Source organism: Triturus cristatus, chromosome 7 (genome assembly GCF_964204655.1).
Source record: "Triturus cristatus chromosome 7, aTriCri1.1, whole genome shotgun sequence".
In the NCBI taxonomy this organism is placed as follows: domain Eukaryota; kingdom Metazoa; phylum Chordata; class Amphibia; order Caudata; family Salamandridae; genus Triturus; species Triturus cristatus.
In genome coordinates, this window is record NC_140590.1 from 307,130,862 (window position 1) to 307,148,989 (window position 18,128).

Here is an 18,128-nt window from a genome sequence, read left to right on the forward strand (position 1 = left end):
CTTCTCTGTCTTTATACAAGTAATTCATAGCCCTGTTACTATGGAAGATTCCTATCCCCTCGCATTTAGTGTAGACACTTAGACGCTTGTACACGCACGCACAGTCAGTATAGAATAGATTCTGTTCGAGAGTCCTTCTTTTGTGGATAACATAGTTCTTTAAACATAGGATGTTAGATATGATTTGGGATTAGGTTGACTTGACCCCCCAGACTTCTTGTCTCCACATGTAGAGCTAAATGTCAAGTCCCCTTCACCCCCTAGTTGCACGTCAATCATACGTCATGCTGCTGCGCGCGCATCTATGCCAAGTATTATCTTATAGATCCACCTATATGTGACATCATAACCAATTATGTTCCTTTTTACTCTTTATTACACCCATTTTCGGTTACGCAGATAAATCGTCATTTTCCTTATCAATTGTTACGCCTATTGCACTCGCTTCATTGTAATGTATGATCTATAAAAGTCATTTCATGTCAATAATGTATGTACTTCACTTCCTGAACCTCCGTGGTGATGGAACTTGGAGCAACCGATTATAATCGATCACTGGAATAAAGCCCATTCCGAACCTCTAATACCACGGATTCTGCCTCTCATTTTACTGAGCTATTTTATTATGTTTATATATCAAATTAAGTCCCGGTAAAGGAATTTTATTTACCACACTCTTTTTGCAATGTATATGGCCCAAATGGTACTGACTGATCCTTTTGGTCTGATTGTTCCACTCTTATCTCCTCACATGCTGCTGACAATTTGATTGTGGGTGGAGACTGCAACCAACTCATGGATCCCTTTCTTGACCGAAAATCTCAAACCATATATATACCCAACAAGATGCAAAAAAACCTTCCAAAAGCCAATTACTGCAAGAGGATTAGTTGATGCATGGAGAACCTCACACCCGGATGTTCTAGAATTTTCCTTTTTTGCTCCTGCCCACAGATTCCACTCCGGTATAGATTATATTTTCCTCACTGAACATACCCTACAATTCATGAATAATATTGAGATTGGCTCCATTCTTATCTCCGACCATGCCGCCATCATTTTAGATATAGAGTATCCTTCTCCTACACACTCATCTCGGCGCTGGCGCTTTAACAACTCTCTTCTCTTGGTATCTCTATTTGTGGAACAGTTTTCGCCTTTGCTCAAGAATTCTTTCTCCATAATATCGCTTCTGTCTCTCAATTTCCTTTAATCTGGGACACCTTTAAGGCCTCTGTCAGAGGTTTTATAATTGACTTTGTATTCTGGAAAAAGAAGAAGACTCTCTCAAAGTCTGCATCTCTCCTTAAACAAATTAAAATGTTGGGACATCAATATTTTTCCGCTAATTGCCCTGACACACTATCCAATCTTATTAAAGCAAAAATGCAATACAACAAACAGTCTTGGGACTCGGCCTGTAACAACCTTCTTAAATTCAATGCAAACATGTGTGGTGGACGGAATAAAGCCGGCAGATCTCTAGCCAATTATCTTAAAATTAAAAATCAAAAATCAAAAATTGCTGTTATTAAGGATCCTTCGGGAGCTTTACATCTCTCAGACACCAAAATTCTCGACTGCTTTACTGATTACTAAACCTCTCTGTACACCCCAGAATCTTCCCCCTCTATTGATCTTATTGATTCCTGTTTTCATGGTATTCCGAAATCTCCTGAGAACTAGGTTGACCTTTCTTCTTTGAATATCCCCATCTCCGAACAAGAAATCATTGATGCTATCTCCCTTTTGCCTAAAGATAAGACGCCGAGCCCTGATGGTTTTACAGTTCGATTCTTCCTCCAATTTAAATCACTTTTGATTCCTCACCTCCTCTCTTTAATTAATCACTTCCTTACTACCGGCGCAGCGCATGGCTATGCTCTGCCTGATACCTATAAAAGATAAAGACCCATCCCTATGTAAAAATTATAGGCCCATCGCTTTGATTAACACAGATTGTAAAATCTTTGCAAAATTACTTGCCATACGTATTAATAAAGTTATCCCTGACCTTGTTAATATATATCAATCCGGGTTTGTCAAAGGTCATTCCATTACAGATAACTCACGCACCTTTCTTAATATCATCCATTTGGTCTCTAAATTAGATTCTCCTTTTGCCGCCATAACATTAGATGCTGAAAAAGCGTTTGACAGGGTTTACTGGGAGTTCATTTTCGGTGCTCTTAAATGGCATGGTTTCGGCCCTCCTATCCTTCAATACATTCAACTACTTTATTCAGCCCTGACCACTTCTGTTTGGGTAAATGGTTGTCAGTCTTGTTATTTCCCTCTTCTTAGAGGGACTAGACAGGGATGCCCCCTTTCTCCCCTTCTTTTTATCCTTGTGTTGGAACCCTTTCCAGAAACAATCAGACGCTCTCCTCACTATACGGGTTTTCAATTCCAATCGCTTGATATTAAGTTTACTACATATGCAGACGATATTCTTTTATACATTTTTAACCCATCCTCTTCTTTGCCAGCTTTTTTTTCACTTTTACAGGAATACTCAACAGTCTCTGTCTATAAATTAAATGTAGATAAGTCTGAAATCCTACCTCTTAATACATTTTGTCTTCCTTCCATGTTTACAAATACAGGTTTTGAGTGGACCTCTAAACATATCAAATGTCTTGGTATCCTTTATGCTAACACCATCAAGGAAACTATCAAAATTAATCTTGCGGATATCCTTAAGAAAATGTCCGCTCTGATTGATGGTTGGTCTCCGCTATTTCTTTCATGGTGCGGTAGATTAGCTACCATCAAAATGATGCTTCTTCCTATTATAAATTTTTATTCATCCATGCTTCCTATTTCTCTTCCCAGTTCCTTTTTTCGTGTTATCAATAGTTCTCTCTCCATGTTTCTCTGGAACAATCGCAAACCCAGGATTTCATTGGCTCGCCTTCAGTCGTCCAAGGAATTGGGTGTTGTCAATTTCCCTAATATTCGTTGCTACCATACTGCTTTCACTCTCAAGCAAATCTGGACTTCTTTATCTGAGACCTCAAATCCGCCTCTAACAGCATGGAACTCGGATCAAGCTCAGTATTTGCCTTTTTCTTTTATCTCTGCTGCCTGCTTGTCCTAAGCCCCGAAACGTTTCTCCTATTTTTATTCACTCCAAAGCAATAACTACCTCTCTGCTTCACTCCCACTTACCTTCTGCTTACCGTTTTTTACGCACCCCAATTTGGTATCACAAATCCATTAAGATTAACAAACGTACTTTATTTTGGAAAGAATGGATTGACAAGGGTATTATTACACCTCCACACTTAATGAAAGATGGATCTTTTATGGATTTTTCAGATCTCCAAACCTCTTACAATGTTTCCTCTTCTCATGCCCTTCACTATCCTCTACTCAAGGAATCTCTCACTCGTCTCTCTCTTCAGGGTTCTCCCATGATTATTCCTGATCAAACTGTCCCTGCCTCCATTGATTTCTCTACTCAATTTAAAGCTTCTACTATATATAAAATACTATCCCACTCTTTCAAAATCAGGACCAAGTCCAAATTATAGCTTGTATGGGAAAAAGGTCTAGCCCTAGTAATCCCTTTACGCACATGGGATTCTCTGTGGAAAAAAATTTGCACTTCCTCACGTTCCGCTAGCACTACACAGACCTTATATTATTTTTATAACAGACTTTTTCTCACCCCTTGTGACATGTGCAAATTTAAGTTAATAGACTCCCCGAAGTGTTGGTCTTGTCCTAACAATAATAGTGATTTCCTTCATATGTTTTTCCTTTGCCCTCTAGTTAAATCTTTTTGGTCTCAAGTTTGGTTAAAATTGAATGATATTTTATCGACTAATGTTCCTTTTGAGATTTCACATGTTTTTTTGGGCAGTTGCTCTCCTGAATGTTCATGGTATTGTGGGTAAATTAATTGATTTATTTTTTGCTATCACTCTCCAAATTATTACTACAACTGGAAGGACACTTCAAAAATGTAATTCCAAGCTTGGTGGAATTTACTATGTCATCATCATAGACTTGACCGTGCTTTCGCTAACTCTACTGCTTTGATGATCAAAAAAGATTTGTTATGGTTGCCTTTAACTTCTTTTTTTCCAGGTTGAACAATTAAGCTTGTACATGCATTCTTTATTGTGTTTTTGTTTCTGTATTTATTTACTGTTACACATCTTGTTTTTCTTCTTGAATTAGACTCTTTTCTTCTCCTTTCTCCTCTTTTCCCCCTCCCCCTCTCTTTTTCTTCTCTTCTCTTCTTTTCTCCTCCTTCCTATAATCTTAAATAAGCATTTGACTTTGTATAGATCTTTCAACTAAGGTGTGATTCATTTTTTGCCTTATTGTTAATCGTATTCTAGCATTGTCACTCCTCATCATATAATCTGTATTGATGTTTTACTTTGTGTATTACTTCAATAAAGCTTTCTAAACTAAAAAAAAAAAAAAAATGCCACCTCAGTCTCATGTTGGCCGCAGATGACGTTCGCGGCAAGGGGCATAGAATGGAATACATTCTGAGAAAATAAAGAACACTGCTTTCCAGCATTATCGGAGAGCGCGCAGTAATTGGCTGATCTGTGGAACATTTTTGCTGGTTTTGAGCTCCACCGACTCGTGCCACCAATCAACGGGCGGATCTCCTGGGAGGCGCTTTTCACATCTGGAATATATATATATATGACAAGAACAATGTATACCAAAGAGGCAATGCGCCAGTTGAATAACCCCACATGCTATTGCAAAGTAGACAGAAAATATATCAGTGACCTTAAAAGAACCTATCATGACAGAATACAAACTTGGCATGATAAAGGCCTACTTTCATGGGACGAGAGAAATTTCCTCACAAATAATACCCCCACAACTCCGACACTTTACCTTCTTCCGAAGGTACACAAAGACATGATTGAACCTCCAGGGAGACCTATCGTCTCATCAAAAAACAGTCTGCTTGAGAACACGAGCACATATGTAGATCACTTCCTTTTTCCCTTTGTCAAAGATCTCTCATCCTATCTTAGAGATACCACCGACTTTCTACTCAAAATCAAGGATGTCAAACTAGGAACAAATCATTGGATGGTTTGTCTAGACGTAGAGGCATTATACACCAGCATCAGACATGACGATGGTGTAAAAGCCTGTAAATTCTTTCTTAAAAAACGCAGAATAGAACTGCTAGAACACACCCTCATGCTTTTGGACATGATTAACATCTGTCTAAAGGAGAACGTTTTCATGTTTGAAAAAGAATTCTACAAACAATTGCAAGGCACTTCTATGGGCACCTGCTTCGCTCCCAGCTATGCCAATCTGATGGTAGGCTGGTGGGAGAAGCAGGTGCTCTGGAACGAACAAACTGAACACTGGACCCTCTGTTTATCAAAATGGCTCAGATACATAGACGACATCTTTTTTGTGTGGGAAGGAACAGAGGCAGAACTCAATCTGTTTATTAATTGTCTCAACCAGAACGATGTCAACCTTAGATTTACCAAACACTACAGCCAAGAATGTGTCGATTTCCTCGATCTGAAACTCAGTAATGACAATGGCAGAATCAGCACTAATCTTTTCAGGAAAAAAACAGCAGGAAACTCAATCCTGCATGCTGCCAGTGCGCATCCACCGAGTTTCAGGTGGGGAATTCCCTATAGTGAGCTTCTTAGAGCTAAGCGCAATTGCAGTACCAACCTGACATATGAAAAAACGAAGCATGAAATGAAAATGAGATTTAAGGAGAGAGGATACCCCAGAAAAGCGATACTACAGGCAGAAAAAAGAGTGGACAGTCAATCAAGGGAAGAAATTCTCAACAAAACCAAGCAGACTGACATCACTCTGAACACTCCCAAAAAAACAGTGAGATTCATAACGAAATTTTGCAGTCAATCCAATCAGATGCGGAGTATCCTCAAAAACAGATGGGACATCCTTAGACAGGACCCTATTCTGAGAAATGAAATAGGGGCTAGCCCGTCCATCACATACATGAGAAGTCCATCTCTCAGAGACATGCTGGTACATAGCCATCTACAAACAAAGGAAACTAGCTGGCTTCAGCAAATGAAAGGTTTCCGGAAATGTGGGAATTGTAAGGCCTGTAGAAACAGCAACAATGTATCAGAAGTCACACTAAAAAGAACGAAAACTCTCTGGAAAATACCAAAACTCATTACATGTAATACTGACTTCGTGGTATATGCAATAGTATGCCCCTGCCAGCTATGGTATATCGGATCAACCACCTTTCCGATTAAAAAACGTATCCTAGAACACTGGCGGGCAATCACAAATTGCGACCAAACTTACAGTACGGCTAGACACTTCTTGAAGGAACATGGGGCGGACTGGACCAAAGCCAAATTTTTTGGATTGGATACAGTCAAACCCAATGCTCGGGGTGGGAACCGCATTGCATCTCTACGCAAACTCGAATCACGTTTCATCCTCCTGGCAGGCACCAAATTCCCGGATGGCCTGAATCAGGACGAGGAACTTTATTCCCACCTACAATGAAACACCATGTGATACTGAAATAGTTCGACCTTGGTGGGCTACTCATGCCCTGCCCATATCTCTCTCCCCCCTTAAAAACCCCCCCCCTCCCTATTAACATGTGCATTTTTTGTTTTTTCTGATTACAATTTTTGAATGTACAGCATTTATGCAATTACTTGTGACCAGTGAATGTGAAATTTAGTTTTGTCCTAAATTTACGGTTTTGTTGAACTATGGCATTAATTCAAATTGTCTCTTTGATTCTATACAGGAACATCGTTCTGAATTCACCTGTATCTCACACCAGTGATAGAATTACGAGCACCGGAGTTCTTCCGACTCCAAGTCACCATTTGGATAAGATGTTCAAAGGGCACTAGACCCTCCATCACCTTTTCGCCATATTGTTGTGAGAACTTGTCCCCATCACATGATATTGAAACTACACCACACGTGGGCACTTAGTTGTAACAACCGGCACTAGTCCTTTATGACATACACCTGGTCACTGTTACAATCATACAATGAATGAAATTGTATTATTTAATTATGTTCCTCACTTCTCTGAAATTGTAATTACGTTCAATCTGTAATTATTCAAATTTGTTATGTATTTCTTTTATGTCTATACATTTAAAAAAGTGCACTTACCCTATTTAACTGGTGCAAATGGAGACTATGGTCATGTGACCAAGACCACGGACGTGGTCGAAACGCGTCGTCCTCTTCTGCCCTGTGAAGAATAAAGCTGCTTTTGATGATCGAGTGGGCTCGCGTGGATTCTTTTCCGCTTTTGAATCAACCTCTGTGAAATATATATATATATATATATATATCCTACTGGCGGTCGCTAGTAGGTAGTTATAGGTAGGACCTATTATCCATAGGAAATCCGCAACATTCTATTTGGAATAACTTTGGCGCCGGTTGACGAATCTTCGCAACATTTTCAAAACTCGTGGCCCGCTCCGGTCCCTATCCTGAAAGTTTCAGGATGATTTGTCAAGCGGGGGCTGAGAAAAAAGGGGGTCCCAAAACGTGTTTTCTCCATGCAATTTGCCATAAGGACCTTTAGTTGCAGCTACAGCCCGAACTGCTGAACGGAATTACACCAAATTTGGCAGAAAGGTAGACCTTGGTTCAGAGTCATGCCTTTTGCTTAAATGGTGTAAATCTGTTCAGTAGTTCCTGAGAAAATCAAAATCAAAAATCACATATATATCTGGGCGGAGCCTAACCACACATCTCATCGTGAGATCTGATTGGCTGTCAGCACTTCATCCAAGAAGTGTTGGCAGCCATCTTGGGACCAATATACATGATAGTACCTCATTAAAAAGCATTGCAGTTAATAGAAGGTTTTAAGACTTTAGTTACATTATAAATCATTTGTTGATGGTACCATACTCATTTTAGGAATTGTGGTGTGTTCTAAAGTGATTTTACCATGTGAAAAAGCCTTCTGCTGGGATATCATGAATCATGTTTGAGAGAAAAATATTTTCTCATGCTTTTCCCACAGAGATTTGGAAGGTGATCTATAAGCTAAACTGAGAGCATATTTTCTGTGAATTCACATTATCTTTCTCAGTCATGTGAGAATGAAGTCTGACATTCTCAGTAAAACATACATCCAACAAGGGCAGAGACTGTCGGTTGATTCCTTTGTGTTCTACTGCAGCTTCCCAGAGTGTTCTAAAGAACAACTAGAGCGCTAACAGTCCTTCTTATGACAAACGTATGGCACACCTGAAAACATCTTGATTGGAATAAAGTGGTAACTCTTAAAACACTTACTTTAAAAAGGAACAAAATGAGGGGGTCAGTCAGTGTCAGTCAGTGTCAGTCAGTGTCAGTCAGTCAGTGTCAGTCAGTCAGTGTCAGTCAGTCAATCAGTGTCAGTCAATCAGTGTGTCAATCAGTGTCAGTGTCAGTCAGTGTCAGTGTCAGTCAGTGTCAGTCAATCAGTGTCGGTTAGTGTCAGTGTCAATCAGTGTCAGTCAGTGTCAGTGTCAGTCAGTGTCAGTCAATCAGTGTGTCAATCAGTGTCAGTCAGTGTCAGTCAGTCAGTGTCAGTCAATCAGTGTCAGTCAATCAGTGTCAGTCAGTGTCAGTCAGTGTCAGTGCCAGTCAATCAGTGTCAGTCAGTGTCAATCTGTCAGTGTCAGTCAGTCAGTGTCAGTCAGTCAGTGTCAGCTAGAGCAGCTCTGCTGACCTGGTTCTCTGGCTCTAAAGCAACTCTGCTGACCTGGTTCTCTCCCTCTAAAGCAGCTCTGCTGACCTGGTTTCTCTGGCTCTACAGCAGGTCTGTTGACCTGGTTCTCTGGCTCTAGAGCAGCTCTGCTGACCTAGTTCTTAGGCTACAGAGCAGCTCTGCTGATCTGGTTCTCTGGCTCTACAACAGCTCTGCTGACCTGGTTCTCTGGCTCTAAAGCAGCTCTGCTGACCCGGTTCTATGGCTCTAAAGCAGTTCTGCTGACATTGTTCTCTGGCTCTAGAGCAGCTCTGCTGACCTGGTTCTCTCCCTCTAAAGCAGCTCTGCTGACCTGGTTCTCTGACTCTAGAGCAGCTCTGCTGACCTGGTTCTTTGGCTCTAAAGCAGCTCTGCTGACCTGGTTCTATGGCTCTAAAGCAGCTTTGCTGACCTGGTTCTCTGGCTCTAAAGCAGCTCTGCTGGCCTGGTTCTCTGGCTCTAAAGCAGCTCTGCTGGCCTGGTTCTCTGGCTCTAAAGCCGCTCTGCTGGCCTGGCTCTCTGCTCTAAAGCAGCTCTGCTTACCTGGTTCTCTCCCTCTAAAGCAGCTCTGCTGACCTGGTTTCTCTGGCTCTACAGCATCTCTGCTGACCTGGTTGTCTGGCTCAAGAGCAGCTCAGCTAACCTAGTTCTTAGGCTCTGCAGCAGCTCTGCTGACCTGGTTCTCTGGCTCTAGAGCAGCTCTGCTGACCTGGTCCATTGGCTCTAAAGCCGCTCTGCTGACCTGGTTCTCTCCTTCTAAAGCAGCTCTGCTGACCTGGTTCTCTCGCTCTAAACCAGCTCTACTGACCTGGTTTCTCTGGCTCTACAGCAGCTCTGCTGACCTGGGTCTCTGGTTCTAGAGCAGCTCTGCTGACCTGCTTCTTAGGCTCTAGAGCAGCTCTGCTGACCTGATTCTCTGGCTCTACAACGGCTCTGCTGACCTGGTTTCTCTGACTCTACAGGACCTCTGCTGACCTGGTTCTCTGCACTCACGATGCACGCACCGACTTCGCGAAAATATATTTAAAAATTATAAGTACAAATATGTTATTTTTATGACTGTCTTAGATAATCTCTTGCCCTAATATGTATATTAAAGACACATACATATCATTTTGGAGCGCGCCCCAGCATGTATATGACGTCACGCAAGACCCGCCACCGCGCAAGCATCTCGTACCGTAATGCGCATGTGTCGCAAATGCACGGGAGCAGGAGTCTCGGACTGGTCGCATACCAATCGCGCACATCACGTAATATTAAATGTATATGATGTAACTGAAAAACACGCAGCCGTCGCACACCGTACACGGATCCTTTACGACTTTTCTAAAATAGCGGCTAGAATCCGCGCACCCACCGTGATGTGTACGCTTTGAGTGCACGACTCCGAAAAAAAATTGGAAAAACATTTTTTTAAAGAAAATATTATGAATATATTAAAATAAAAAATGAAAACCAAAAAATTAATCAATATTTCAGTTTGAATTTTTGTTGTTGCAATTTTCTGAAAAATATATAATGTTATTTAATGAATAAAATATTTATAAATGAACAGTTAAAAAAACTGCAGAAAATCTGTAAAAAAAATAGGTATAACTGCTATCACACCTAAAAATTTGCATTTAAAAAACCTTTGAAATTCACTGAAAAAAACCCAAAGGTTTCAGAGACGTTATAGTTAGAAATTAGCATTTAAAAAAACTTTGAAATTCACTGAAAAAACCATAGGTTTCAGAGATGTTATAGTTAGAAATTAGCATTTAAAAAACCTTAGAAATTCACTGAAAAAAACATAGGTTTCAGGGGTGTTATAGTTAGCTGGCCATTTCACTCGTACAAAACCATAGAAATTCCTCCGTTATAGTTAGTTCTGCTAACTATAACTCACGCACCCGCAATGCACTGCTGATGATGTCACATATTGCATCATTCATGACATGGTCAGTGACATCACGGATGACATCACTGATGACATCTCAAATGACATCATCCACGTGACAATCTGATACACCTCATCATACACTAGTATAACCTTTCATCACTCACTGTAAAATACAGAGTACCATATTTGAAACCATTGACACACCAATGCCAGTTACTAAATACCCACTCACTGATTCCTAAGTCTACACACACAACTACCCATTCAACAACAGAATCATTTATACATGCAGTCATTAATTAATAGAACACTATCAAATGCACTTATACACATCTATAGACATTGACACATCAGCAGTCATCTTAGTCGTTTAGGCGGTCATCCTACTCACTCATGAAAATAATTAATCACACTTACATTTACTCACTTACACAATTATCCAACAACACCTCATTTATTCAAACACATAGTAACTCATAGTTAATATGTTAAAAAATCACCATTACAATTATACACTCATTCATATAGTTACTCTCACAATCACTGACTCTTACACATACGTATTTTTATACACCAACTCTCACATACAATGCGTTTTATTTTTTTACTTTGTTGAAGATGTACAACTAAAACATATATTCGCTCACCAACACACAAATAAATACACTCAGTCACCCAAACAACTGTTTCCACATGCACTCTTAAACCTATTCACCTAGTCAATCAACCATTCACACATCTATGCATAGAGATACACACACCCCATCCAAACACACACAAACTCAGTGTCCCATACAAATACTCACCCAACTAATCAATAACTAATATACACACTCATGTAGTTAGTGACCAACTGATGCCGCATGTTACACAACAACAGAGACAGTGATGCACACATTCACATAGTTTAGTTACTAATCCATGTATTAAGTGAGACACTTTTAATTACTCACTTAAACAGACAGTCAGACAGATACTAAATCCTCCATCCAGACAGTTATGTATCCACTCAATCTTCAATACATATTGGTATATATATAATACATATTTAAATTTCAAACTAAACTACATTCACTGGATGATGTCATCAGTGATGTCATTTGAGATGTCATCAGTGATGTCACTGACCATGTCATGAATGATGCAATATGTGACATCATCAGCAGTGCATTGCGGACGCGCGAGTTATAGTTAGCAGAACTAACTATAATGGAGGAATTTCTACGGTTTTGTACGAGTGAAATGGCCAGCTAACTATAACACCCCTGAAACTTATGTTTTTTTCTGTGAATTTCTAAGGTTTTTTAAATGCTAATTTCTAACTATAACGTCTCTGAAACCTATGTTTTTTTTCAGTGAGTATATATATATATATATATATATATATATATATATATATTTTTTTTTTTTTTTTTCACTGAAAAAAACATAGGTTTTTTGGAAAGTTATAGTTAGTTGGACATTTCACTGTTACAAAAACAGTGAAATTCCCCTGTTATAGTTAGATCAGCTAACTATAACTCGCGCCCCCGCAATGCACTGCTGATGACGTCACATATTACATCACTCATGACATGGTCAGTGACATCACTGATGACATCTAGGGGTGGGCGGAATTTGCGGAATTAACTTCCGCAAATTATCGCGAGAATGTAGAAAATCTCCGCAAACACGCCGGAAATATCGCGAAGACGCGGAAGTTTTTTTGCCGCCTGTTCGCGGTATTTTTTGCGTGTTCGCGGGTCGCCAACTTACCCATGCGGTTGCTCACGGGCGCGGCCATCTTGTTTTCACTTGTCCCGCCCTCTGGCGTTGTTTACTTCCTGTTCCGGGTCGCGCAATGCATGTTCGCGGTCGATATTTCCTGTTCGCGATCGCTTTTACTTGATCGCGTTGCTTTTTGCTTGCCCAGGGAGAAAATATCGCGCGAACTTGCGCACGTGGTCGCAATGGGCGCGGCCATCTTGTTTTCCACTCTATTGCATGGTTCTGGGGCCTGATTTTCAATCCTCCCTAAATCTTTTCAATCCTTTGTTTATAGCCACTTTTTTTGGATCTTTATTACTTATTATTTCTCTAACTATTTTCCTGCCTCTATATTTTTGGTTTTTGTCTATTTTTTTTTTGTTTTTTAGCTACTTTTTCTCTTTGTATTGCCCGCTATTTATTTCCTTTACTCCTTTATTTATTTTACCTTTTCTTTCCCGCCCCGTCCCCAGAACCATGTCCAAAGGCAGGGCTGTTCGCCGGCGCAGCCAGAGCCGCGACCGCCTTCCTTGCGGAAGGCGGCGCCCACAAGGGGTGCATGCACGGGCCTTATTTGGGGAGGCGGAGTTGGCTGCACTAATTTTCTTTGTGCAGCGCCACCTCCCCTCAACCCTGGCAGCAGGTGGCAGGCCTGGGTCCGGGTACGGCCTCCGGGAGCGTCGGCAGCGGTGGGGGAAGGTGCGCCGGGCAGTGTCGCGCATCTCTGGGGTCCGGCGCACCCAGGCACAGCTGACGCACCGGTGGTCCGACATCCTGGACCGTGAGCAGGACCTGCTGGACCTGCTAGGAGTGGAGGTCCCGGGGCTTGGTGAGTACCTATTTAATTATTACAACTTTGTGTCTGTTCTTCTGCTCTATGTTATATATTGCGAATATCTTTTTTTCCTTCCAACCAGCTAGAATGTTGCTGCTTGCAATACATTCCAGGTTAATAACGTTTAAAAGTCTTCTGTGATTATGACACAGGTGCTCTTCTGCGCTACTACTAATCTTACTTGTTTGCAGCTTTGCGTTTGCGCTTGCTTAGCGTGATTCTTTACGAGTTTATTTTAGAGAAATTAAGTTACGTAATGCTACAGTGACTCACGTCCACTCCTTACTTTGTCCTGTCACTAATAGATAGGGGCGGATTGATACATAGGTTTAGGTACTTTGTATGAGCTTCTAATTGGTTAGTGGTATGCGTGATGCCCCCCTCACTCAGTTACGTGACGTGCTGCTAGTACGGCAGTCTTTAGAACCTTTCTAGTTTGTTCAATGAGTGGAGGTAGGCTTTGCAGTTACTTAGCAGTAGCAGATCAGCATCAATCAAACCAAAATTTGGTGTATACAAAAAATGTAGTCATGTTCATGTGTCCTCCATGATTGGATCATACACATTGTTGAGGAATACAGTGGAAATGCATACTTAATGTACAATTGGCATGCCTGGAATAGGTGGGCTAGGTTGGGTGGTACGTTGTACTAATACTTAGGCTTACTTGTAACTTAGTTTTCTGGAATCAGAATGGAAGAATGGATTACTGTTGATAAATAGTAACTTAAGTAGTCGAACTGCGAATCCCCCGATATTACATGTTGACCAGATGAGATCGGTCAATGTAGTTATTGCAATTGTTTACATAAGTGTTTTTTGACCGTTGTTGAAAAATATTGTATTTGCTTAAGTTGACACCATCCATCAATGTTTGTCTCTTTCTTATATCTTTCCTGTTCATCAGCATCCAGGGGCAGACGGGCAGGGACTGGGAAGTCGGCGGGACAGGAACACCACCAGGAGGACACCGCTGAGGGCTCCTCTGCTGGCCCCAGTAAGTCTTCTTGTTTTTAATAATATTTCTTATTCCATAACTTTTACTGCCCCATTTCTCCCGAACTATAGTGTGTTTCCAAATGCTATTTTTTTACCACCAATTATCCTTCGATCTGTACGGTTTCAAAAAGCTTATCCCTGCCTCCGCTATGATGACTGAGTACTACTACATACTATCAGTCTGTCTGTCTGTACTGTAGTAGCTAGTCTTGCCCAGTTGGCCAGTGCCACTCTTTGTGAAAGGTTGTAATATAAAACTCATATTCACCAGTAGCTCGTACAATCCGTTGGGTCGTTGTCTTGTACTACTTTTTACTCTTGTTGATGTTTAGGCTTTGAAAATTCACAGCAACAACAGCCCTACCAGATTTCTTAATATTTTGATATGATACCCTATAGGACATACCACTGTTGTAGGGATCTTGCACATACATTTGCACCAGAAAATAGGATGTTGGTGATGGTAGGTTGGACCTTCCTTGCACACCTCAATCAGAAATTCCGCACCCACCACAATTCCACTGCTTGACTATAGTACTGTCTTGTCATACCTATTAGGTCTCGGAACCCTCCCCCCAAGATAACCAACAAGTAGACAACCCAGAACATAACACACCCAACCTCTGTCGTGGAAGCAATTCACATGCACACCCTTACTTTAATTTGCTCACTCGTGTAAGTTAGTCCACTCCACACCAAATACCACAAAGTCTATGTAAGTTTAAAATTTTTATTTCAATTTGAGAAGGTCTGTACACTGTTTTCTTAGCAGCACCAACCGGCAAATCAATAACATTAAAACAATATACATTGTTACACTTATACAGTTGGGAATTAAATCATGATAACTGAAGTGGTGGAAGGCAGCACCACCATCCCATAGCAATTTAGTTTATATACATTTATAAATGAAGATGTGAGTGAAGGGACCCCTCACCTCAGAAGAACCTAGTACTGGTAGTTGGTGCATCGTTCAGAAGCTCTGGTTCGTAGAAGGGAATCTTGCGTCTGTAATGCGAAAAAAGAAATGGTGTGCGTTAGTATATTGCAACTTGCAAGCATTTCTCAGCCGTGCCAAAAAGTGTAGCATCTATGGATAAGTAATATGGACTAACAGTAACAGTAGTACACCAGTTCTTCCTAAAAAAGTGGCTTGTTAATGTTTGTTGACCGCTTGTACGCAGCGCGTAGACTAGACAGTAGCAGTGTGAGGCAGGTCATGTGGGCTCAAAGGTGTCTTAAGAAGCTGCAAGGTAAAGGTAACGTCACATGTGCATGGCTAGGGCTAATCAAGCAAATGCTACAATGATCATATAACTTAGTGTCTACTCTACTACTACCTGATTTGTACTAGTGATGTATGTTAGTATTAACTCATTTTTCAACCTTGCTACTGATCAATAGGGGGGAGGTGTATATGTCGCCTAATAAATGTGTAATGTTTTCTAGGCGCACTACCGACCACCATTGCTGGGGCCAGCGAAGGCGACGCCGAGGGCGAGGATGCGGCAGTTGCAGATAGCAACGGAGGGGGAGTGGCAGCACCAGTGGCAGGCGGTGGTAAGTTAGATTCATAATCTTTAACTATTGTTGAACTTGACAGCACACTCACTGCAAAGGTGTACTGTATGTATATGTATACTGTACAGTTGTGAATTAGGGCCCCATTAGGTTGGTGGGCGTATTGCCCCCGCCGGGCTGGCTGGAATTCACTGCCGTCACAGCAGGGGCAAACCTCCCGCCATCCCTGTAGAAAATATTCAGACATGTCCAGGCGGAAAAGGGTTCAATATGGCGGTGGTGTCTCTCTCACCACACCGGCAGCCATATAATCTGCATTTTGGAATGTCTTTGCGTGGCGGCATTGCCGTCCGCCACGGAAAGGCATGCACACATTGCAGAGTATGCTTGGGGGCCCCCATGGAGGGTACCTACCGATGCTATGGTATCCCCCCGACTTTCAAAGCAAAACGTGACAGGCTCCGTGCGAGGCCCGTCATGTTGTGCTTGGAAAAGCAGCACAACATTTTAGCATTGCTTTCAGCAAAGCCAACCAGAATTTAAATTTAAAATAACAGGGTGCGCCCGCCACTGTGCCGGGCGCATCATCCTAATTAATTGTCCCCACGGGACCCCCACCCTTTTTAGCAGTCGGATGGCGGGCGGACAAAGTCCGCCCGCTATCCGATGTCGTAAGTAAGTATGAGTTCTTGGGGACGTTTGAAGAGTGAACTAGAAGACTAGAATTCCCTTTAATTGGTATAGGACTAGGAGCCGGAGTATTGAGTAACCAATGTCCTCATCTATCTGATTTCAACTCCGCTTTGAAAGTTTTATGGAGAAGAGCACCTGGTGCACTGTTCAACTAAAAAGTGTAAGACAGGTGGAAGGAAGAAGGACGGGCGACATTTAAAATGTTATGTACTACTGTGCTTTATTTTATAGTGCTACTCTACCATGCCACTATGTGTATAAATAATTACCTTGTCCTACTGTTTTATTAAGACTATATTTTACAATTGTCTTGTTTTTTTCTTTTTGATACACAGCAACTCCGAAAGTCAACCGTAAGGAGTTGGCCGCCAAGGCACGGCGCCGGAAGCTGGAGGCAATCCAGCAGGAATACCGGCGGCTGGTGGTCCTAGCCGAGGAGGAGGAGGAGGCTGCTGCAGCTACTGAAGGCTCCTCCATTGCCCCGGGCCCCAGCCACCGCCCTCCAGCGGTACGGCACCACCGCCGGGCGGCTGCCCGCCTCCACCGTGTCATCTCCGGTGCCCCCCCCCACTGTGGCTGCAACTGCCGCGGCCTTAGACGCCGCGTCGCCCATTTAGAGGACCAGATTCGTGTCCTCCTCCAGTCCCGCCCCACCAGTTAGTCCCTGTCACTGCCCCTTTTTTAATTCCTGTTCGTTCTTCACTCGTTTGGGCGTTCTCTACTTCTATGGACAGTTGTTGGGGTTAGGGAGGTGGGTGGGTCAGCTTTTGTGGGTTTAGTTTATTTGTTAGGGTCAATTAAATATATTTTTCTATGTTACATGCAATGTTGTTAATGTTTTGTAGGTGGGGTAACTGTTTTACATCACACTGTTTCTTTGCTGGTGCATGGCCGCCCATAGCGTGTGTTTGATTTCAATAATTTGCTGACTGTATAAGACACAAACAGATAGATGCGACACACCTTACTCATTGACTGGTCGTACTATGCATTCTTTGGAGTGGTGTTTGAAACTGACATCATTGACAACATGTCCATTATTGATTCTGCCTCCCCCAAACTTCTCTCTTACCGGTGCTTGATGTTTATGTCCAAGTGTGGCACAGCACTGGCTGCATGGTGAAGATGGTTTCCTTTTTCATACATGCCATGATTGGGGTGGTGGTGGTAGTATAGTAGTAGTAGTATACACTGGCAGGGTGGCAGCATTTCCAAAAAAAGAAAAGGAGATAGTCAATCGCCTTTGAGAGACTGTTAGAGGAGTAGTTGAATGAAGTACATCACAGAATTTACAGAGCAACAATTATATGCTCAAATATTTGACAAAAAAACTGAATGCTGGTTATTATGAGGATAGCCTACTAGACAGAGTTACAAACTATAGTTTTGTCGACTTGACTATGCCTACAGTCTAACAGTTAGTGCTGTATATGAGGAATGACAACAAACAAATCCAATCAATGCCGGCAATTCATGCTGAGGTATATGTTCCTTTGTTAAATAAAATAACCTCTGAAATATCCTACTCATGGGTGGGCAAGCAGAAGAAGATCATCGCTCTGCATTGAAATTGAAGTAGTGTTGCTTTCACCACATCCGCCCCAGCAAGTGTGTGATTAAGTATTGGTGTACATTTAATTTAGTTACACCTCGACAATAAGTCACACAGCCCGGGGGAAGAGGGTTAGGGTCCGTTGATTGGATGGGAAGGGGGATTTTGG

The 18,128-nt window shown here is 41.8% G+C and overlaps 1 protein-coding gene across 3 annotated transcripts in view; it reads left to right on the top strand.

Moving 5' to 3' along the window:
- Positions 1-18,128, top strand: part of LOC146809527 (immunoglobulin superfamily member 1-like) — an 828,174-nt gene that overhangs the window by 640,776 nt on the left and 169,270 nt on the right. The window contains exon 8 of one of the 3 annotated variants that reach the window (XM_085616356.1): positions 6,767-7,258. The exons of the other annotated variants lie outside the window; for them this stretch is intronic. Coding sequence (XP_085472482.1) covers positions 6,767-6,875 — 109 coding nt within the window. The 3' untranslated portion in view covers positions 6,876-7,258. Of the gene's footprint in view, positions 1-6,766; positions 7,259-18,128 lie in introns of those variants that run through there. 3 annotated transcript variants of the gene reach the window in all.